We start from the raw sequence: 23,995 nt of genomic DNA on the forward strand, positions 1-23,995 counted from the left end.
AGACCCACACACATCACAAGGAAACTGCAGGATACCAAAGGCAAGAGAAGATCTTAAAACTAGTCAGAGAATAAAGGCAGATTACTTTCAAAGAAAAGACAGTGAGGCAGTAGAATTCTCAAAAGCAATAATGAAAATCAAGATGTCATGGAATAATAGAATATCTCACTAGGATAGAAGACAATCAGTCTAAGATTCCATACACAGTGAGAGTACTTTTTAAGGCAATCATGTCCCCAATAAATCCTCATGAAAGAAAAATTTAAAGGCATAGGGGAAAATGATCTCAGATAAAAGAAAATACTAAATATGTAAAAAAAAAATCTAAAGAAAAAAGGCTGTAAAAATAGTCAAAATCATGGGGTTTATTAAATTACATAATTTAATCAAATTATGATTAAGACAACAGCATAATTACTCCAGTACAAATTGGAAGGCAGGTGTTGGGAGTTAAATAATGTAAAAGATTAAAGATATCAATCAGTGTTAGAATTTTATGCATTTGTGCATCAGAGGTAGCTAGTAAATGAAGAGAAAGGATAAAATTTCCAATATTAACATGGAAAATTATGGAATGAGAAAAACAAGAACGATATTAAAGAAGGTAAAAAAAAAAAAAAAAGAAAAAACCACAGCGTGTAGGACAAATAAAAAGCAACATTTTAAATGGAGAAATAAACCCAAATATTTTAGTAATTATATGAATATAAATAAAGCCTGTTTCATTTAAAAGTAAAGATTGTCTAACTGTATGCCATAAACAAGGGACCTATATAAAACTTAAGGATACTTGAAGCAGAAAAGTTGAAAGTAAAAAGATGGAAAAGATACACTGTGACTCTTAGCCCATAATTTCCTGAAAGGGAACACTGTGCTAAAAATACACTTCTAATGCCAGATACTTTGAGTGTCTTACAGTGTCTGTTGTATTACAAGTCCTGGATTACAGGCTTAGAACCACAAGCTACCCAAGTTTATATTTCTTTGATGTTTTACTGTATGTCTAGTTTATGACTTTGGGCTGTCAACACAGCTCCATAGCAATCAGAACCATGGGTAGTGTTTATAAGGTGATAATTTATTTGACTGATGTATTTACACTGTTTCTCTCTGTCAAAACAAACATTTCTTTTAATTGTTCAATTAGATAAACTGGATTTAATATGTAATTGCTTACAAGAGCTCAAAGTGTGAAGAGGGAAGTTTTAAAAGCTTTTTTTTTTTCCCTCTGGTATGAGACTAAATACTTTTTTATTTCTCTTGTTAGAGATGATTTAAGCGATCTTTTTGACTTAATGCTCTTTCACATTTAACTGGAGCTGTGGCAGTACAACGTTCCACATAAATCCTGCTCACAGATAAGGGGAAAAGCTCCAGTTCAATCTTTTACTGTGACGAAGAATGCTTGAGCATTTTCATCAGTTTTTGGGTTTTTTTTAGCCATTTAATAAATACAAGTTGAATAAATGGGCAGGAAGATTTTGGATTGGAGAGAAGGTGAAGAACAGTGTGCCGAGCTGGAGTGGGAAGATAGATTTTCTTGAGATGGAAAATACACTTTCACTAAATATGAACTTGAGAATATCTGTATAGAGAGCCATTTTAATGAGGGCATCTTGAGAAATCCATCCCTAAGTCTTCACACATGGCCAGTTCAAGAATATAACACTACAGAATATAAATTCTACTATACAGCGCTTGTACAATCATTAATGATGCGCTGTCAATTATTTTACAATGTGGGTGTTGAGTGATTGGATAGGATATCTACCAGCAAAATTTCACACCGGCCTGGAACCTCCTAACATACAAATTCATGCTTCAGCAAAATTACAAGATATGGACCTTATGGGGCAATAGGAGATAGCAGAATCTGTGAATGTTAATTATGTGAATTTCTGGTTTCTACTCAGTTTTCTCGTCCTATAAGTTGAAGAGTGTGGAAAATGCTATTGCAAGTAAGATAATCCTGCATAGAATTTATGTCATAAGATGCTAATTTTGCATTAATTTCCTGAAATGTCAGCAATGAATACTGATAAAGATATAATCCAGACGCACAAATTGATTTTTACTATAGGCAGAGCATGAAGTTTTTCCCTTGCAATAGAGTACGTATCATTTATGTTTAGGAACTTAACCTGAATTATCCATGCATAACCCAATATCAAAATCACTGGCCCAAACAAATTCTTGGTGTTCACATTTAGGTCCAGGTACTCATCGATTGTTAGATTCCATTAGAATAATACACATTTTCTTAAGAAAATTATCTTGCCCTCTAAATGATCAGCTGAAGGTCAAGCCGTCATTAGCCCAGTAAATTATTTACGTAACATCAATTAGTCTCCTGCCTTTTTACCTCACTTCATGAGAGACTGGTTCACTGACCAACAGGGAAAAGCTTGTTAAGGTGGAAAGGACCAGCATGGTCGATGATGTTTAGTTACACAGTTATTCCAAAATGCACCCAGGATTTGTTCTAATCAGGGGTCGTTAAGATAGCAGATAAAGAAATGACTGTCATGAAGGAAGAAGTTTATATTATTTATTGTATTATTATAATTATTATATATTATATTATTTATATACCTAGAAATGGAAGGCACAGCAGCATTCAAGATGGTTTAGGAGGCAGACACAAAGAGAGGGCCACACCGCAGAACCTTTATTGGGTTTTTTGTGGGAAGGAACAGGTGAGGCGGAGTAGAGATGCAGAATAAGTTAAGGATTGGCTAGAGTTTAGACAATTTCAGTGGGCTATGGGCTACAGAGGTGGATCCTGGTTGTCTGGTACTGGGTCCTGGGGTGATTTAGGGCAGTGAGAATATATTGGCTTGCTGTGAGTTTGATAAAGAGATGACAGGGTATGGGCTCTGGACTCGTAGGTTTATCAAAAGTGTGCTCACAGGGGAGTCGTATTCTATCTCTCAGAATTAGCTAACCCTGGGAGGAGGAGTTTTTTTTAGGATCAAGGCCCCAAATGCCAGAGCATTGAGAATACTGAAAATAATAAAATATAGTCACCACAGCAGCCTTGTCTTTGTCATCAGGCTCAAGAAATCTGATTTATCTGTATCTTTAAAAAAACAGTGGCACTATTGGAAAGTTAACCATGTAGGTCAGATTCCCACTGTGTTGCTTTCTGTAACATGTTGACAGAGTAAATTTCCCCAAAACAAAATTCTTGCAAAAGTCAAAAGAAAAGAAAGGGCTGACACAGTGACAAGTCATTAGTAAGATTAAAGGAACAAAGGGGACGAATAGGAAATATGTACTCAGCTGTAAGTGTTTCTTATGGTAAATGGGCACTAGGGTCCTTTTACACTGGGACAAATTTGGAAGCTGCTTGACTGACAACCAAGGCAACGAAAAGATTATTTTGGTGTTTTTGAGTGAAATACGCTTGGTTTTGGTGTAGTCATTTAAAATAGCTGCCTGGGATATTTTAAAGAACTAAAACCTTCTATAGCTAATTTTCCAATCTAAGGACACTTAAAGCCCATCTTCCTATACAGATAACTTAATGTGACACAGAGAGACAGACAGACAGCCATGTTGGCAAGAGGTTAACAGAAAGTAAGCAAGGAAACACCAAGAGTTTGCTTATGGAAGGGAGTCATAGAATATCCCTGGTCCTTACCCTCCTCATGCTCAGTATGAAATGGTTGGGTCAGATAATCTCAAAGATTTCATCTGATCATCACACACACACACACACACACACACACACACACACACACACAACCACCACTGTATCCCTGAGAGGTTGTCTTTTTAAAATAAAATTGTTAAATTGAAATAGATTTTTTTTGAATGAGTGGTGAAGTAAACTTAATTTTGGATGTTGAGTCCTACAAGATTTATTCTCCTGGGAGGAGAAGTTTTTTTTCTTTTTGTTTTTGTTTTTGTTTTCTTTTTTTAGGATCAAGGCCCCAAATGCCCAAGCAGTAAGAATACTGAAAATAATATAGTCACTGCAGCAGCCTTGTCTTTGTCATCAGGCTCAAGAAAACTGAGTCAGTATGCAGACCCTACATTTTGTGGGTGACACCTACTTTCATGCTTAATACATCTATGTTTAACGGATTTACTAGGGACTTAAAAATGGAATTGGAAAAGCAAGTGATTTAATCTATTCAGTTTGTAACCTCACGCTTCATTAAAAAAGTATGTCCCCCACCAATGTTTCTCATTTGGATGATATAAACTTGCACCTCCAGCTGGTCAAGGAAGGTGCTAAAGACTTCTCCTCTCAGGCAACAAGCATAGGATTCCTATAGGTCCTAAAAACAACCGTGTCATACCTTAGCGGTGTCATCGCCTTCATCTTCATGCACTGAACTCGATGGGGAAGGAGTTGCAGACTTGCTTCCGGGTGGAGACGGCGAGTTGTGGGGGACACTGCTTCCTCCCATATTCAAGCCAAGCTGAGCGCTTAGCTGGGACTGGTTGATGGTGGTCAGCTGGCTGTGCTGCATCATTCCTGGCTGCTGCCTGATGTCTGCAGGCTGACCCCGTGGTCTCATGGCTGCCATCTGGGGGTGGGAGCCATATTGAGTTCCTTCTGGATTCCGTATATCTTGCATCTACCAAAAACAAAGATAGGAATAGCTTTTCACAAACAGATTTCTGGAAAAAAAATTTTTTTTAATTTCTTGGACTTTGAAAATTCTGTAGCATGTCCTGCTGAACTATGCCTATTTTTACCTCAACCCCCAAACTCTCCCTAGAATAGAATCACCCTAAGGGTATGTATCACTCTAAAGGCATGGTTACTAAATGAACAGAATATGAGAATTCATTCAACATCACATTTCATTACTCAAGACAAGACTGATTATATTTACAGTTTTTCTTTACGAATGGAATGTAAATATGTATCATTATTAGGTATTTATGACATAAGTTTCAAAACACTGATGCTTATTAGAATATCAAAATTATATACTTATTAGTGATTACGGCATTATAGCAATTCACAAAACCCTGTTTCTTTTATTCTGATCACTTAAGAAAGGTTTTGTGAGTTAAATGTACTATGATTCTTAGTTTAATTCTATCTAGGCTAGTATTGGCTAAAATGATCTACTGACTTCAGAACACCACAGGCTGGTATTAACCAATTGATTAATTGACTATTGAAATGATTTGACTGCACCATCAGATTTGAAAGTAAAGCTCCAAAGTTGCAAGGTCACCATATTCATCCCATTATGCTATCTGGGTCACTGCTTTTTAGCCTTAATGAGACTCACTCTTGTAATTCAAGCAATGAATTTTGTCTCTGCAAGGATTAGAATTAAAAGCATTGGAGGATGAAACTCTTAACGTATCTAGAGGTCAAATGTGTTGTGTAAGAGGAGTATGGTGGATTTCACTTAATGTTTCTCTGGCTTTTGCAAACTTAAACTAATGAGTATTTTGTGGTACTTGTGCAAGTGACTCAGTTCTTTCACTCTGAGGGGTGTTGGGGAGTTTGTGCAGGTAAAGGATTATAAAACAAGAGAGAGAAAAAAAGAAGGGCAGTGAAGAGGTGTACCGTTAGTTATGTTCCAGAACTGAAAAAATTTAATAATGTTATCTTTCTCTGTTTCAATGAAAAAAAAAATCCCACATGGTGTCAGAATGCTCCGTAATTGCCTGTCTGCAAATGTTCCCACGACATAGAAATACTGTAAAGGTCAATTAAGTTACTTAGTCACAGGCTCTTTTTTCTTTTGGTAATAAAATCATTTTCTCCCAATGCTGCCTCTTCATTTTACCAACCTAGTTAGATCTATCCGAAACTGAAGGTGGGACGAAGAGATGTCTGCCTGTGTTCTCTATGTTCAGTTTACTGTCTCCACCATGAGGTCTGATTAGTCAGTATCATCCTTTCGACTTTTCTAGCTCTTGCTCCTGCTTCATGCTCCGACTTCGCTCTATGCATCAGCCTAGACTCTAGCTCTTCTTAGTGAAGGCTTAGGCCAACCCCATGGTTTTGTGCCTGCTGCTTTCCTGGTGCAAATCAATATTTTTTCCCTAATTCAAACTGTATTCCTCCAATCCTCCAAAAATAGTTCTCCTGTCTATGAAGTCCCTCCTCAAGCAGTTATTACTGTTCACTGATACACATTAGAGCTGCAAGGGCACTTAGGGACCCCTTCTCAGTCTACAGAAGAGGAAACTTAGGGGCAAGCACAAGCCTGTTGCCTGTCTGTTGAAGGAATATAGAAATAATTGTGAATGAATAAGTGAATGAATAAAGCCCAGAGAGGTGAAATGACTTTCCTGAACCATAGAGAGTGGGAGTTAAAATCTACGTCTCTCAATTCCACACTTTGATGCTTCCTACTATATTAACAACTGATTTGACATTTTACAGGTCCTGTAGAGAGATTCGTAGTTAAAGATAATCAAAGCCACCTTAGCAAGTGTTGTCCACCCAAACTGATATTTATGTAGTCCATTCATGTGGTTTCCACTCACATTTACTAAAGGAGGTTTTTGTTTTTTTTTCCTTCTCAGGTGTTCATGTACCTTCGATAATCTGATCTTCCTTATGAAATAATATTAGCTCTAACAGATATCCTTAAAGTTGTGCCATTGACAGAAGGTATTATAAAAATCAGGGCCAACTTTTCAAAGTGCACAGAAGAGGCACTGCTTTCTAATGTTCCAAAGTCTTGTATTTTTCCTTAGACTCTCAGCATATGAACAGCTCTCACATTGTGGGTGCAGAGTCATGGATGTTCATAATGGGCACTGCACTATATAGGACCGTTTCCTCTCCCAACCTGGCACCAAACAGATCACTCACATACATGTTCAAACATACATATCTGTAGGAAGACACATTTTTTATAGCCCTGTCAATTTAAAATGTTTTCTATCAAAATCCTACCTTAACTAAATGATCTTATCAAAAGTATTTAACTAACTGATAACTTTTATTTTATCTTATTTTATTTATTTGAGAGAGAGAGAGAGATTGGGGGGAGGTGCAGAGAGAGAAACCCTCACACACTGAACAGGGAGCCCAACAACGGGCTCCATCCCAGGACCCCTGGGATCATGACCTGAGCCCAAGGCAGATGCTTAACCGACTGGGCCACCCAGGTGCCCCACTAATTGATAACTTTATTTCTCCTTCATATAAATCCTGTTACAAAGCATGACATTTGTAACCTACCTGTTTAAAGTCCATTGCTTCTCACTCTTTCAGACATATTGTGGCTTTCACATGATATTTCAGGGGATGATTTTTAAATTGACTTACACACAGAGTTTCCAGATTTATGACTACAACCAAGGGTCTTCAAAGGTCTACAGTCTCATTTTATAGCACTTAACTCCTCCACCATTTTGTCATCTTTCTACTTGTTTTTTCATGTTAATTAGTACTCTGAGTACTAAAATTTGTATTCTTACCTTTATTTTACTAGTAGAAGAATGTAGGCCTCACCGAAGTGGGGTAAAGAATCAGTTTGGGTAAGGACAATGGAGTACTCAGTAGGGTACCTCTTTCTCAACAAACTCATCATTAGTTCAAAAATATCATGTCACCATAATATTAGGCCAGGCAGACAACAGCTTTAACACTGAACCAAAGAATAGTTTTCCTGTGTGGAGCGCGACAAGCACAAATTGGAGAGCACAGTCATCTCTTCAGCACTCAGATACTCTTAGGAACATCAGATATTAACATCCATCTTCAAATTAGGAGTGTTTCCATTTTACCTTGCTTTCATAGAAGTCAGTTCAGTATTAATCACTGCCTGAAGTATAACTAGATGGAGTCTGATTACTGAAAAATAAGATTAATTAATTATCTCATGAAGGCAAGCAAATGTTTTGAACCAGTTTCCTTTTAGAAAGATACTGCCTGACTACAGTCTTAATGCCAAATACAAAATTTCAACTCGCAAAATATCATTTCCTGTTAATTTCCAGTGTTTTTAACTTATTGTGAATAATTCACTTAAGCCATGTTTAATAACAACTGCTCTTCTCTTTGACTCTTCTGGAGTCCTTCATTGACTTCTCTTCTTTCTACAACTTTCCACCCCGAAATTATTTCCTAACATTCTGCTTGAGTCAACTTTCTTCCACCCCAAAGTTTCCTTTCTCAAACCTGTTTTGTCCAATTTCTGTTGATGACACCTTCATCCTCCCTGTCACCTCTACTCAAAATGTTCTAGTAATTTTTAATTCTTTCCTTTCCTATTAGACTCTTGTGAGTTCCACTGAGTCTACTCTAAACTAACTCTTCCGTCGGCCCTTCTTTTCATTTCTACACACATTCATGTATCTCAAGCCCTCATTACCTCTTCACTTGCAATGGCTACTTAACTATAAAGAATCTTTTCACATTCATTCTGAAGAGTACTATAGAATTAATCTTCATAAGCCACAGGCTCAAAACCTTCCCAGTGATATCTGCCTACCAAATTAAATCCAAACTCTTCAGCATGCCATGAAAGGTTCCACAGAAGCCTTGTTCCCTAGGACTGTCCTTCACACACTTAACTGCTCAGCTAAACCCAATTAATTGCTATTCTTTGCCTATGTCTCTTTCCCTTGAACAAGTGTCTTTGGCCATGTCACTCTTTCAGCATTTGCTGTCAGAAAAATTTTAAGGAGAGTTAAAAAACCCAAACTTTGCTTAGTGATTTGTGGTTTGCTCAGTACTTTTATCGATCGAGCCTTATTATTCCCCTTTGAGGCAGTCCTATAGAAATGGCTGTTTTGTACAAGTTCGTTGAGGATAGGAGAGCTTAACTGATCTCAGATCTCTCCACCAACAAAGATCAAAGTCAAAATGAAATATGCTCTACGTATTTGTGCCCTTTTCACAATTCCATAATGCTATTACTATATTCATATATCTAAACCCTATATATATTTTAAAGTCAAGTTCAAAAGTCACCCCATCTAAAAAGCTTCTAGAACCTTCTTATTCTGAACTGCCCAAGCATTTTATGTGTACTTTCTTTATGGCTACCACTTGTAAATTTCTTAGTCTAATATGTCTGTACCTTCTAGACAGTAATCTTCATTAATATGACTAATGCATTTTTCATTCCCTCCTCAGATCTCTTTAAATTAAATAGGCATTCCAAGTATTCAAACTATATTTGCTGAATCAGTATATAAGTGAAGAAATGAATACTACCAGTGTAAACTGACTAACCAGTTTGATGAGTTTTCTTTTTGCCAGTGAAACTTCATCTAACATTAGTCACAAGATGAAAAGAAAATTTGAATAATGTCTGTCTCCCTTGTGGCAGAAACCTCAGACTGTACCCTTTGACACTCTATACTTTTGTCCTGAGGGACAGGCCTCCAGTATTTAGCTGTCTAGCCAAGAGGCTAGCCACCAAAGGGCATTTCCTAGCTTCCTTCGCAGTTCCATCCAGGGCATGTGACCATGTTTTGGCTACTGAAATGTAAGCCAAAGTGTTGTGTGGTACTTCCAAGAAATCTCCTCAAAGGGAAAGGTTCACTGTCCATTGTTTTTTCCTGTTGGCAAAAATGTGGGTGTGATCCCTAAAGCTCAGGGGAAAATGTCTTGAACCCAGAGGCATTGCCTTTACGACACTGGAGACACAAGGAAAAAGGTGCTTCAGTGTTGATTATTACGAAGCTTCCAGACTCTGGGAATCTACTTACTGTGGGAGTCTTTAACATGAAAGGAAAGTGAGTGTCTATCTTTTTTAGAGTCACTGTCATTTTGAGTTTTCTTTTACATGCAGTTAAACCCAATCTTAACTGATATACCCTAATAGATTATAAACTCAAAAAGGCAGGGATAGAATCTCTCTTGTTTGACAGTGTAGCCCTAGTATCTAGCTCCGATTATGGTGTATCATTGGTCCTTAATATATATGTCTTGAGTTACACCGAGGAGATGTTTAGGCCAGGTATGATGAAGATTCATGATGACGGCTTCCCATAAATAGGATTATAAATCCTTGATCCTTTGGGAGCTATATTTGCCAAATTCTCGGGACTCAAGTGTCTCAAACATACTTTCTACTGTGTTTATTTCTCATTTTGTTTATTTCAAGCCCATTGAACTTCATTTTTTCTTGGCTAAAAGTCCTTGGTGTTGTTGGCATTTTAGTTTTGAATGGCTCTTAATATGTATCTTTCCATTGGAGAAACTGACTCCATCGAAAATGGGTGCTAAATTTCACTTTTTTGAACATCAGAATGGTTTCCTTAAATTTTCCAATTTGTTGCTGAGCACTGATACTGTTTTATAAGCACAGGAGCAAAAAAATGTCAGTGAAGGTCATGGAGGAAGATTATGATGATGAAGAGAAGATTTCCATTGTGTTCCTTTAAAACCTTTTTCCATTAATGGAAAACAAAAGCTCGGTTAAAATCAATTAGGAAACCAAGGCAGGTATCATGTATTCTTCCTCCTGACCTGCCATGTAATCCAGAGCTTGAGACCCATACCATGTTCCTTCCTCTCCTTGCCCAATTACCTACAGTGTTAACAGCTCCAGGGTGAGGACAGTGAAAAGGAAAAACAAAAAATGAAAAACAAAAAACAAACTAACGACAACAACAACAACAAAAACACAAAAAACAAACCCCAGGTAGCTCATTGCAGATTATTTTTAAAAATGAGTAACCTTTCGGCATAACTCAACTACCGAAACCCCAAAAACAAAACACTCTGCCCATCAGTTGCATGAGTGACAAAATGGTGTTCGAATGGCACACTCCAAAGGCACCAGAACAAACGAAGGCCCGCGTTTCAGTGTTTAAAACTGTGTGTGTTTCCCAATCCTTCCAGAGTCTGTTTTCTCCTTTCAAATGTCAGCGTCACTTCCCAGTCCAACACGGGAGCCTTGAAAGCTATCATTATCTCTGCCTCTAGCAGACAATCCATATCAAAACAGTTGTACACATAAAACCCTAACGACGTCTTGGCTCTCTCTGCTCTGATCCAGCTGTTTGAGTGAATAGCAGTTGGTGAACAGAGCCTGGAACATGGGGAGCCCCGAGGCCTTATTTGCTAATGTGGCTTACCAGCTGCTGCTTTCTGTGGTCTTTGCCGGCAAGGCCTGGACGTGTGCCAGTTGCAGCAGGAACAGGAGAACGTGAGGAATCTATGAAGCTCTTCCATTTACCCCTATCTGTCAGTATTTGACACCCTTCTCTGCTGAGTGCTTTCCCCAGGGCTTCGAGGGGACCCTGCTGGTTTAGGCTGTGACAAGTGCTTACTCTCGATCCCTTTTATATACACTATCAAACACATACCATCCTTAGCATCTAAAGAGAAACTTCTGAGCCTGCTCTCGGTAGCCCATTCAGCTTTACATGATTTATCAGGCCAGGAAGAAGACTAAGCAGTTCTCATTTTTCTTAGGAATAATGCACTCCAAGAGTCTATGAGAAAAATGTAAATGTTGATATTATTTAAGTCCCCAATTTGATTACATATTTTTGCCAGGGATTCAATTAATATGTAAATGTATACACCAGAACAAATGCGTGGGTAAATTTAATAATCAAATTTCATTTATTATTTTCCTAAGTGCATTTCCAAGAGAGAGCTAAATTATTTGTTGTCCAAACAAATTAAATAAATCGTTTCTAGGTGATCTCCTCGTGTGTTCTATTCATTATTTAAAAAAGTGTATTTTAAATAAGCTTCAACATTTTTGCTATTAGACTTCTGACATTGATGACTGATGATATCAAAAGAGGGAAATCTGGAAAATATATCTATGCAAAGCACATGCTATAGTTTCAAAAATTAGGAAAAAGTGAGGTTCAAAAGAAAGATTGGACATTTTTATGAAAATGTATTTTTATCCTCAATAATAGGTTGGAATAACTTGATTGAACCTAGTTTCCTTCCAAAAGGCAACGTGAATAAATAGGGCTCAGATTTCTTCACACTACACTAAAATGGGATATTTGTTTTCTAGTTAGGATACATAGTCATTATAAAACTAATCACAGGAAAGCAAGAGCTCTGGGGTACAATTCATTAGATATTTGCCAAATGGAAAGACATAGCACTCTCTAGAACCACCATCCTTGGCAAAGATTAAAAACACCTAAAAAAACAAATACTTGTCTCCACAGGAACTTCTATAATGTCTCCTTCTCCTCCTCCCTCAAACTGGGGTCTGTCCCTCACTGTGGCCCCTTCACGGATGAGACACTTATTACTCAAGAGATTTGATGTGTTAGAGTAAAACATCATTGAAAGTTTTAAAAGCTATGGCATAAAATTATATTTTTAATGTAACTAATTAAATTTTTGTATGATCTCTCAGGGATCAACCAAAGATCAGACAGTGAAGAGCAAAAAGCCAGAGGGAGGGAGAACCCCCAACTTCTCAATGTCCTCAGTGTCTTTGCCAGGTCCTGGCCCTCCTTAAGCAAACTTGATTTCTATTTCTGTCACATCTCCTGGATCTAGAAGGCATCTGAATTGCCCTCATGTGTGGGCATCTTGATTCATTTTTATAAACAACCAAATAAGCAATTTTACATCATTTTTTAAAAATATATATATTTTTTGTCCTTTTCCTAGATGAGAGGTAGTATGTTGTAGTGAAGGGAACTCTGCTCGTGACATCATCAGACTGGTTCTGAATCTAACGAGTTGTCTCGCTTTTAATTGACCCTCATTTTCTACCTCTGAAATAGGGATAACAATTTTTCAACAACAACTATTTACTGAGTGTCTGCTCTGTGCCAGGTACTGCTGTAGGTGCCACATAAACAACAGTAAGCGAACACAATGAATGAAATCTCTGTCCTTACACAGCTCACTTTCAAGCAAGGAGGGAATAAGGCAATGGGATAAATGTTCGATGTGGTTTTTTGATAGCCATATGTTGTAGGGAGGCAAAAATGAGAGAAATGTACTCACCTTAAATGTTTGCTTAACCATGGATGGATCAAGATAAAGACTATGAAGATGTTCTGGCAAATGGAAAAGTTATTTTTGTGGTTTTTGGTCACCTGGGTCACCTCTTGTGGAAGATGCGGATGTTTATCTTTTGTTATCATCTGGAGTCACTTTCCTTGACTAGTTCTAGTTCTTGGTGAGGCACTGACAGACTTGTGACCAAGCATTCTGATAAAGCTTGCATCTGTGGAGACCTTTTCTGGAAGAAGCCAGGCAGCTTAAGTCATAGAGCACAGGGTTTCACTGTGAGATAGTCAATAGCCCAGATAAAGGCTGAACTTATAACCCAGATGTTAATGGCTCCCTGATCACAGCTAATAGGCTAACTGGTAGATGCAAAGTTCAAAAAAATTAAATACATAAAAAAGGTATTCTGGGTCATAGTATAGTATTCTCTCCCATTAACTCTGTATACATAAACCCTCCTTTGGATTGCAACAATGACCAGAGGTTATGGGGTATAGTGACACGCAGTTGGAAAGATGTTTTCCACTAAAATTGAGGCATCCATGTCTGATTGNGTATTCTCTCCCATTAACTCTGTATACATAAACCCTCCTTTGGATTGCAACAATGACCAGAAGGTTATGGGGTATAGTGACACGCAGTTGGAAAGATGTTTTCCACTAAAATTGAGGCATCCATGTCTGATTGCTTTGTGCCAACACAATTTGTCTCCTACTGTTACTGTTAAACTATCAACATCAGTATTTCCAAGCTGACCTTGTGCTCCAGTGTGACCTTGAGAGGACTCCTCTGCCTGGCCCAAATAAAACAAACATGCAAATGTACAACAAGCAAGATTGACTCTTAATTGACAAAGAGCATCTCTCATAATTCCAATTAATGGCAGGATATGAAAGCAGACTAAAAGCTCCTTCTTATCTGAAAGGGTTTCAGAGACCATCTGGTCAACCCTCTGGTTCCCAAAATACGTGAATTAGCAGTTTCTACAAAATTGTACACCTCTTTTAAGAGGAGTCTGTGAGTGGCTCTGGGTCTAACTATGATTAGAGTCAACAAAGCAAGCCCTTGATTTGTATAAATCGTGCCTTTTGCATCTGCACTACAAAGTGTAGGCAGTGCTTTGTTCATGGGACTATAATCTTATATTAAAGTGTACCCAAACATGCTAATGTCTATTCACATCTCTGCTTTGATGTGCCCAAAGAAGGGATTGAATAATGTGCCTTATTTTCAGAATACTTTCAAAGGATTGTGTGCATTGAAACAAAAAGAATGGGTTGGAAAGATAGGTGATAAGAAAATTGGGAAATGCTACAAGACATGCCCTATGGGAGTTGTGGTTTATCTATGAGAACTAGCTCTGGATATTTATAGCATCACAAGTCAGCTGAAATAGTTCTTTATACTATATTTAAACCTAAAAATTTAAGTGAATTTCATACTTTCCCCTGCAATGCTAATGGGATGCTAGTAAAAATGGAGATGTCAAGTGGAATATTGACTTCTTAACATCAGTTCAGAAAGTGACATTTGAGTTCATTTAGAGGCTCTTAAATCATTAGATACACATGACATTCACTTAAAAGTACATCTCAAGAAGCAAAATGAAAGCCTTGTATTCTGCTTGGGCCCGATGGCTTTCCTATGCAGAATATTTGTATGTTCCCAAATTATTGGGGACTTCAAGAAAAGTACAATTTTAAATTAGTATTTTATTATGGAAATCTTTCAATAATCCTTTTAATAATGTATTATAATACATTAAAATAGCATGAAACCAAGATAGGAAAAGGCTGGAAATCCTCTCCTATTGAGCATAATACTAATAATTTGGTAAAATCAGTCTAGGAAAATTACAATGTCTTTCAGTTCCTTTAAAGTGTCTGACTCTGTAAGTGACCTTAAGCTCCTTTAAAACAATTAAAAAAATTCAAATATTTGTCTGCCAAAATTTTATAGCATGTTAGATAATGGGATGACTATCCTTATATACAGTCTCTGTATTTCTGGGTATACCTAATTTAGTTAATGTTAACATTACTCCTTGATGGTTTTATACACTTTGAGTTATATAAGGTCAAGGTCTCAAAACTAATCATAAAAACTAGTGACTGCTATTCATGCTAATATAATAACCCTTTCTCTAAAACAACTGCCAATAAATTTCATTATAAAAAGTTATTAAAAGGGTTAAAAACCTATTAAATGTCAAAGAATTTGCCTGACTCAAACTTCTAATAAAGAAAGAGAATAGGTTTTCTTTCTGAATTATTTAAATCTTTACTGACTGTGCATTGAACCATGAAATTAGAAAAGTGTTATTAGAAGTGTTCTCTGGTTTTTATAAAAGTTGGAGCCCAGAATGTATCAAGCCACAGTCTTTAACTGGACTAGTTAAAGCAATAGGTTTTTAATCCCAAAGACATGGCTTCTACTGATATAAAGGTCATAATTAAAACTTTATCCTGTAACTTGGTGATAATGAAATTATTATTGGAGAAGCAAACATGTTCCTTTAGAACATATGAGCCACATGTTCTAATTTTAATTTGGACAAATATCTTCAATTTTTTTGATCTTTCAATGTCCACTAACATAGACCCACTCAACTAATAATTAGGTTTTAATAGTGACTAATTGTAAAGCACTAATGCTAACATTTTGAATTATCTATCATTTACAGGTTTAACAACTATAAAATATATGTTGAAATTAGATAATTATGGTATAAAGAATTAAAACGGATCATAATTCTGCATGATTATAACCCTGTGTGATGATGGCATAAATTTAGGTATTAATTATAAAAAAATAGCAAATATACTTTTCACATTTTAAATGTATTTCTCCAGGAAATTACATTTAGTACAACTAATTTGAACTGGTCTATACCTGACAAGCAGGTAACTGTCCACACAACTGATCAGTCTCAACTGCTCAGTGCTAGCTTTTGTAATTGTGGGTTGTTGTTATTGTTTGTTGTTGTTTTTTTTTTTTAATGTGAGTAGTCATCTGATTTTTAAAAAGATGCCACAAAATTTAAAATGATACAAAATATCAATTTCAAAACAACATCAAAAAGTGAGTTTATTGGGGTGCCTGGGTGGCTCAGTCTGTTAAGTGTCAGCCTTCAGCTCAGGTCATGATCCCAGGGTCCTGGGGTCAAGCCTCATGTCAGGATCCCTGCTCATTAGGGAGCCTGCTTCTCCCTCTCCCTCTGTTGCTCTCCCTGCTTGTGTGCTCTCTCTCTCTCTTAAATAAATAAATAAAATCTTTTTTAAAAAAGTGAGTGTATTTACCCATACTCAGCTCACAACAGAGCAAATGGATAAGTGGAATGATTTATGCTATAGCATATGGCTATAAGAACTGGCAACAGAAAAAGTCAGTAGAGGAAGGCAGAGGGCCTCTCTTTTAAGAATTAGAACCAAGGGGCTCCATCATTATTTGGCATCTGCTCAGTGTTGTATCTGTGGTTAGAAATGATGGGAACTCCGGGGATCTTCCCATTCTTTGTTTAAGGTCCCTGTCAACTGTGCCCACAAATGTAACACTTGGGCTGACTTACTCTCTGTACTAAGCGATTGTCTGCATAGGTTCCTTTGTGTGTGCATGGTAATTGTTCAAATCTTGGGTCCTTGGCAATCCTTAGAGCCACTTGATCCTTTTGCCAATTTCTCAGTTTCAGCCATTACAGTCAGTTATATAAGGCATACACTTGGCACATGGGTAGTCCCTCATTGACTGTACCAAGTCAAGTTTGACTTTAGTGGAAAGTTGATAAAGTTGGTATCAACCAGGATGTGGTAAGGTGGGCCCAGCTGTGTGTGATATTGGAAGAATAATCAGAAAGGATATTGGGAAATTTCTTTTTCCTTAAGTCCACTGGGATTTTGCTTTTCTTTCTTTTTAGGTTTCAATCTATCCTTCTCTTTAAGCCTCTGATCTCAAAGACTAAGCATTCGCTTCATGGTCAAATATTTCCTTGCTTTATTTTGCTTCCCCGTCCATGCCGCACTCTTGTTTCTGGCAATTGTGGTCTTAAGTTCTTTTATTAATAATATCTACTACTTACTGGTCCTCCTTGATATACTAAGCACAGAGCCCTGTTTAACCCTCACAATAAACCGGTGAGACAATCACACCCAGGAAGGACCAAAGGCTCGGTGAGGGGATCCTTCAGCTCTTCAGTAAGTGGAACAGCTGGAATTTGTCACAGGCTGCCCGACCTCCAAGCCTGCATCATAACCATGGCAGCTCTGCTATTGATCCAGTACGTGAACTGATATTTTTAGATGTGCTTTTTAACAAAGGATAGTTGGAAGATCTTGCTGGGGAAGATGCAGCTAGAACCTAGAACGACTGACTTTAAAGCACCGATGCTTTGGGTAGGAAATTCAGTTGGAAATGTGTTACTGAACACTTACTCTGTGCTTGCTACTATGCTCGGTCGTAGGGGAAATAATGGCAGGTACGACTGTACCTATGATTAAAAAGCTCACGGGGCAGGGGGACATACTGTAGTACAAGTCAGGGGGGATTAATTGTCATAACCAAAAACTCACCGCTATATAGACTTGCAGAGGAGGAAGTGTGATTTCTGACGGGACTGAAATGTGCAAATAATGCTGCAACTAGGAGTCTGTCTGCAATGACTGATACTGCTGTGAGCATCACGGAGAACTAAGGATGCTTTTTAAACAAAACAAGCAAACAAAAGCAGAAACAGACTGATAAAAACAGAGAACAAGCTGATTGATGGTTGCCAGAGGTGGGGCAGATGGGCAAAACGGTGAACGGTGAAGGAAGTGGCAGATACAGTTTTCTAGTTATGGAATGAATAAGTCAGGGGGAGGGTTGGGGGGGGAAAGCACAGCACAGGGAATACAGTCAATAGTACTGTTTTGGCGTTGCGTGGTGACAGGTGGCAGCTACACTTGTGGTGAGCACAGCATAACGTATAGACTTGTCCATTCATTCTGTTGTACCCCTGAAGCTAAGTGATATTGTGTGTCAACTATACTCCAATAAAAAAATGCTTTTTAAATAGGATGATATTTGAAAAGTGGAAATAAATGGGAATTGACCTCTGAAGGCAATATGATGAACACTAAGATACAACATTTGATTGTTGGACAGTCAACTATACTTGCTATAGTTTCATAAAAGTGTCGATTTGTCTAAGATACTGTGAAAAAACTGAACAAAAAATCGTGCGGCTTTTCCACTCGAGTAAACCTTAACCATTCAGTACACAATCAAATCATATTTAAAAAAAAACTGTGACTGAGAGTAATCTGATAGTTTGATTTCTGCTTGGGAATTAGCAATTTGAGTGTCCAAGGTTTTACCTTTTAAGTTTCAGGATTGCTAGAGACTTTGTAGTTTCAAGACTATCTGTCAAAATACTCTGAAGTATCAGGTTGTTCTAACCCATAAAACACGCTAGCCTTTGATGCCACATTAGCAGGGAGACCATTTTATCAAACCCTAACTATGGGCCTACGGTTTCAAGAATAACTTTTCACACTGGGCCCTCAAAAACATTTATGAGGACACCAGCATAGTCATTTGGATCGTGATCTCTGCAACATTCCTTTCATTAGCTACCAGTGTTGCCACATAAGCTATGCTTTCAAAGAACAACCAACTCGAACACTTTGATCAAAACTTTTCTTAATATTTGCCCCACTTGTCAATCAGTGCCATTCACCTGTTAGTGATGGATGTTATCCCGAAGGAAAAAGAAAAACAAAACATTCTGTAAGGGAGGTGAGAAGGCACAAGTCTTTCTGTGGTCTAGGCTGGGCTCCTGGATTAATTATGTGAATTCTTCACAACTCTCTGGACAAAAAGGAAAAGTACAAGGAGTATAAGACAGATTCGCTGTAGGGAATGAGCACTGAGTGGACATCATTTGCTTAAAAATATGTATTCTTTCCCTCTCATAGTAAAACACTAAATGGATGCTTGATGGGTTTTATGAGGGCTGGTATCAGGAACTTTTTCAGAAAAGAAGATGTTTCTGCACATTACATTCAATTTTTGATGAAGACAACTTCTTCCATCTGCTTATTCATTAAGTGGTGTCTCTCTTTCTTGTTCTCCCTGAAGAAGTGGGTGGCTGGGACTCTGGGGAGCCGCTGACCTTAAAGCACAGTAGGGGGCGCCTTTTAGGCCATTGTCTACAAAGGGTTCAACCGCATGAGGGTGATGAATCCGTGTTAGATTATAATAATTCTAATGTGGGCCCTGCCCTGACAGGGAGGCTATCTTAGAATAAGAATTCAATTAACTTAGCAGTAGTTCTTAATATTCATGCCCATAATCTGGGTAACATAATTTCAGCAAAATGTCTAAAAATTCTCAGAAAAGCAGTGTCCTTTTTAATTTAAATTTAATTTAGTGTCTTGGTATTTTGTTTTGTTTTAATTCTTGCTGAAAACTGTTCTAGAATGTCTTTGCACACTTTTCTGCAGCAGTTAAACACCTGATTCTAAATGAAATGGAATAAATATTTTTTTTAATCATGAATCTTGAAGAAGTTCAAGAGCATGAATTTTTCTCTTAATAATAATTTTGCCATTTTGTAGCTGTGGAATATGGACTTATTGTTTGCTGATCTGTGGACACACTCCTTGTAATAAATGCATTTTTTTGGTAAAGATTTATTTATTTATTAGAGAGAGAGAGAGAGAGAGCATGAGTGGGAGAGGCAGAGGGAGAGGGAGAGAAACCGAAGCAGACTCCCTGCTAATCGTGGAGCCCAAGGTGGGGCTCGATCTCCCAACCCTGAAATCATGACCTGAGCAAAAATCAAGAGTCAGAGGCTTAACTGAGTATACCATCCAGGCACTCCTAGGGCATGCATTTCAGATCTTTAAAGTGTTATGTGCAAAGAGAAAAATAAAAGAAAGGAAAAGAAAATAATAGTTAGCTGAGAAGTTTGTTTGGTTGGACTCTTGTTAATAAAGATTTTAATCTGCCGGGGGCTATTTTTTAAAATTAGAAGTAATATTCATTTTGTTATTTTATTGTTTTATTTCATAAATTTTAATAATAACATTCACATATTTGGGCAAGAAAAAAGGACTACCATCACCTCAGATAAAGCCTAAAAGTCTATTTTGAGGCTAAATCCATATACTAACAGAGCTATTTAAACAATAAAATTCTGTATCATAAAAGTTTTTACTTGCATACAGAGAGTGTTGTATGAGAAGTTACACTAACTGACATACTCATCAAACTTTGGTTCAAAAGGAAAGACCAACAGGAGCAAAGTTCTGCACATTGGAAAGGATGAATTTTTGTAGGATTTGCTTAATGGCTAAGCTGATGAACCCCAAACATCTCAATGTCACCAGAATAAAAATTATTTAGTGTGAAAAACTTATTGCAACAAAGTAACTGCTAAGAACAGCTGTTGTATTAGAACTTACTTTCAACTTTTACTCTTTCTATTCTTTTCTTATGCAATGCCAGGGGAGAAGCTTAACTTAGGTGCATTTTTTCCCAAGATGATACCTTGCATCTGGAAAAAGCGTTAATTGGCAGAATGGCAGTTTTGAATATAATTAGAATCTTACTCACTGGTCAGTTATATATATTGATACTTGCAACTCTGCTGTCCTTTATTCCCTGATAATAAAATAACCCAAATAGCAATGTCAGATCAAGGGGCTGTTAAGGATGTTAAATATAGGTACCACTACAGGCAGGATATTTCTTGTAAGTGATGAACAATGCACTTTGCTCATGGGTAAAATGTAGTTTAATGATATGGAAATAAGTTCATGGTTCTTCTATACTGTACTTACAATTTTGTGTCTAAAACATATTTAATATCTCTAGCATAATTATATGACCGCAAGATGACAGCTCCAATAAATGGGAAAAATCTCAATTACATTGATCAACTAAAGGAAAAGAGAAAAACTCGCATCATTGAAGTTTAGAGCCTATTACAAGGAAGCAAGAAAGAATATCTACCCTGCAGTTTATAATTTAAAACCATCTGATCATTTTTCTGCATCTACATTTATAGGCGCTAATAGAATTTTTCAGTTACGATTTATTTTCTAAAGAAAAAAAGTGCTCTCAGAAAAGACAGAAGTCAGAACCTTTTAAAAAAGTGTATTATATTTTGTTTCCCCTTTCACAAGCCAGGGGTATTTTAGTTGAAGACTATAAATATTTATATATTAATGTTTTCCTTTTTAAATGAAACAGGGAGATAGCTTTTGGGGGGCTTATGTTTCTTGCCTCCCTCCACCAGAACTTTCCTTGGATGATCACTGTGTGTGACACAAATGCAGGGGTCGGCCTGGATTTGGTGAGGTGGAGGGCAGGGGGAGCAACAGGGAAGGGGGTGGGGGAGTGGAGGAACTAAAGGGAAAGGGGTCTGGATGAACTAGGCTCTACGCTTCAGTATCTCAAGGGCAACCTCCTCAGAGAGATTTGCCCTGATAAGCCTACAAGAGTGGATCCATCCTTCTCAACCCAGGGGACAGTTTCACAGCATGATCGCCATTTATCACAATCTAGGGTGGGGCTCTGCAAACTTCAACATGCAAAGGACTCCCTAGGGATCTTCTTAAAAGGTGACTCTGATTCAGGGAGTCTTGGAAGGGCCTGGGATTCAGCATTTCTAGCATTTCTCAGGTGGTGCCAGTGTGCCCCACTCAGTGTGTTTCGGGTTTACTTGACTCCCCTGAGCAGAATCCAAATTATGAGGGCAGGCTCCCTTGCCCGTGTTTTTTTACTGCTCTGTTCTCAGTGCCAAACTCAGGCACACTGAAGAACTGGACTTGAAGAGGAGAATTATACCATAGCAGTTGAATACAGAGCCATTTGGTAAAGCTCCAAGCTCTCCCAGAGAGCTTTGTCTATTGTTTGTGGATTTTCGTGCTAGTTTTCATGCCATGAGGTTATGGTACAGAATTGCCAACTGACAATGAGCCACTTGACTGGCTTTTCTGTGGGTAGACTGATGAAAAAGTTATTTCTTGTGAGCCCCAGGTGGTTATTAATTAATAGAGGATCAAGAATGGAGGGGCCTTCATCCACCAAACATGAAGGAGGTGTTGGGTAAGATGAGCATAAAACCATGACTCTTGGTCTTCAAAAATCCTGCATCTATTAAATTGACTAACCAATAATTGACAGCCTTCCTAAAAAGACTCACCAGGTCCATGTAGTTTCTACCAAACATTTGTGGAAGAAATCATACCAATTCTCCATAATATCTCCAGAAACAGAGGAAACACTTCCTAACCCACGTTACAAGACCCTATATTTCCTAATACCACTATAGATTAAAAACCCTATAAGAAAAACACAGGCCAGTAATTCTCATAAAGATAGATGCAAAAATCTTCAATAAAATATTTACAAGTTGAATCCAACGATGTATAACAAGAATTATATATCACAAACAAGTAGAATTTATTCTAAGTATGCAAAGCTAGCTCAACATTAGGAAATCTATCTACATAATCCAACACATCGCCAGGCTAAAGAAAGGCAGGCAGGGGGATGAAAATTGATGGCAAAGGTACAAACTTGTATCAAGTTAGTAAATAAGCCACAGTGATCAAATGCACAGTGTAATGAATAGAAGCAATATTGTACTATAATAATGTGATGTGATAAATATCACTACAATGGCAATCATAGTGCAATATATGATGTAATAAAGTAACACACTTTGCACCCTAAATTTACACTATGTTATATGTCAAACATAGTCAATGAAAAAAACAGACTAAAAAAGGAAAATCATATGATCATATCAATAGATGCAGAAAAGGCATGTGACAAAATCTGAACCCATTAATGATAACCTTTAGCAAACTAGTAATAGGAAGGAACTTAACTTCATTTTAAAAATCTATGTTTCACTGAGTATGATGTTTCAGCTAACATCACACTCAATGGTGAAAAACTGGATGTTTTCCCCTTAAATTGGAAGCAAGGCAAAGATGTCCCTTTTCACCACTCTTATTTAATGTTATACTGAATGTCTTAGCTAATGCAATAGAACAATAAAAGGAAATAAAGGACTACACAGCTCATAAAGAAAGAAAGAAAGCAAACCATCTCTATTTGCAGGTGACATGATTGTCTATGAAGAAAAATCCCAAAGATTCAACAACAACAACAACAAACCTCTTTGAAATAAGCAGCAAGTGAAGTAAGTATAAAGGACCTGAAGCTTTCCTATACATGAGAAGTGAAAAATTGGAATTTGAAACTTAAAAAAGTTACTTATAATAGCATTCCAAGAATGAGATATTTAGGCATAAATGTAATTACAGGATCTACATACAGAAAACTATGAATACTGAAGAAAAAATTCAATGAGACCTAAATAATCTGTGGTCAAGGATGGAAAGACTCAATATTGTTAAGATGGCAGTTCTTCTCAACTTGATCTATAGATCCAATGTAATCCCAATCAAATCTCAGCAAGCCATTTCAAACCTATAGGAACACTGGTTCTGAAGTTTACATGGAAAACAAAGGACCTAGAAGAGTCAACAGAATACTGAAGAAGAACAAAGTTGGAGGACTTACTCTGCCTGATTTCAAGACTTACTATCAAGCTACAGTAATGAAGATAGAGTGGTATTGGCAAAAGAAAAAATACATGGATCAATGGAATAGAACAGATAGCCCAGAAATGGATTCATACAAATATAGTCACTGATCCTTGGCAAAAGAGCAAAGGCAATTCAATGGAGAAATAAAATCTTTTCAACAAATGATGCTGAAACTATTAGACATACATATGCAAAAGAAAAACATGTACAAGATGTTTCATTCTATACTAGAGGGAATGCAAAATGGTACAGCTACTTTGGAAGACATTTTGACAGTTTCTAAAAAATTAACATAGTCTTACCAAACAATGTATTGATCACACTCCTAGGTAATTACCCAACTGATATGAAACTTATGCCCCCCCAAGAGCATGCACACAAATGTTTGTAGTGGATTTACTCATAATCACCAAAAAAAAAAATCCTTCAATAAGTGTATGGATAAATAAACTCTAGTATATCCATACAATGGAATATTATTCAGTGATAAAAAAAT

General features: G+C 37.2%; 1 protein-coding gene and 1 pseudogene across 6 annotated transcripts in view; both read right to left on the minus strand.

Moving 5' to 3' along the window:
- Nucleotides 1-23,995, minus strand: part of TOX (thymocyte selection associated high mobility group box) — a 293,124-nt gene that overhangs the window by 43,046 nt on the left and 226,083 nt on the right. For all 6 annotated transcript variants that reach the window (XM_034668097.1, XM_002915712.4, XM_034668099.1 and 3 more), the window contains one exon: nucleotides 4,308-4,589. In XM_034668097.1, the coding sequence (XP_034523988.1) occupies nucleotides 4,308-4,589 (282 nt within the window). The remainder of the gene's footprint in view (nucleotides 1-4,307; nucleotides 4,590-23,995) is intronic.
- LOC105236034 lies at nucleotides 16,152-16,933 on the minus strand (annotated as a pseudogene).

The sequence above is a fragment of the Ailuropoda melanoleuca genome, chromosome 9 (assembly GCF_002007445.2).
Source record: "Ailuropoda melanoleuca isolate Jingjing chromosome 9, ASM200744v2, whole genome shotgun sequence".
NCBI classification, from domain to species: domain Eukaryota; kingdom Metazoa; phylum Chordata; class Mammalia; order Carnivora; family Ursidae; genus Ailuropoda; species Ailuropoda melanoleuca.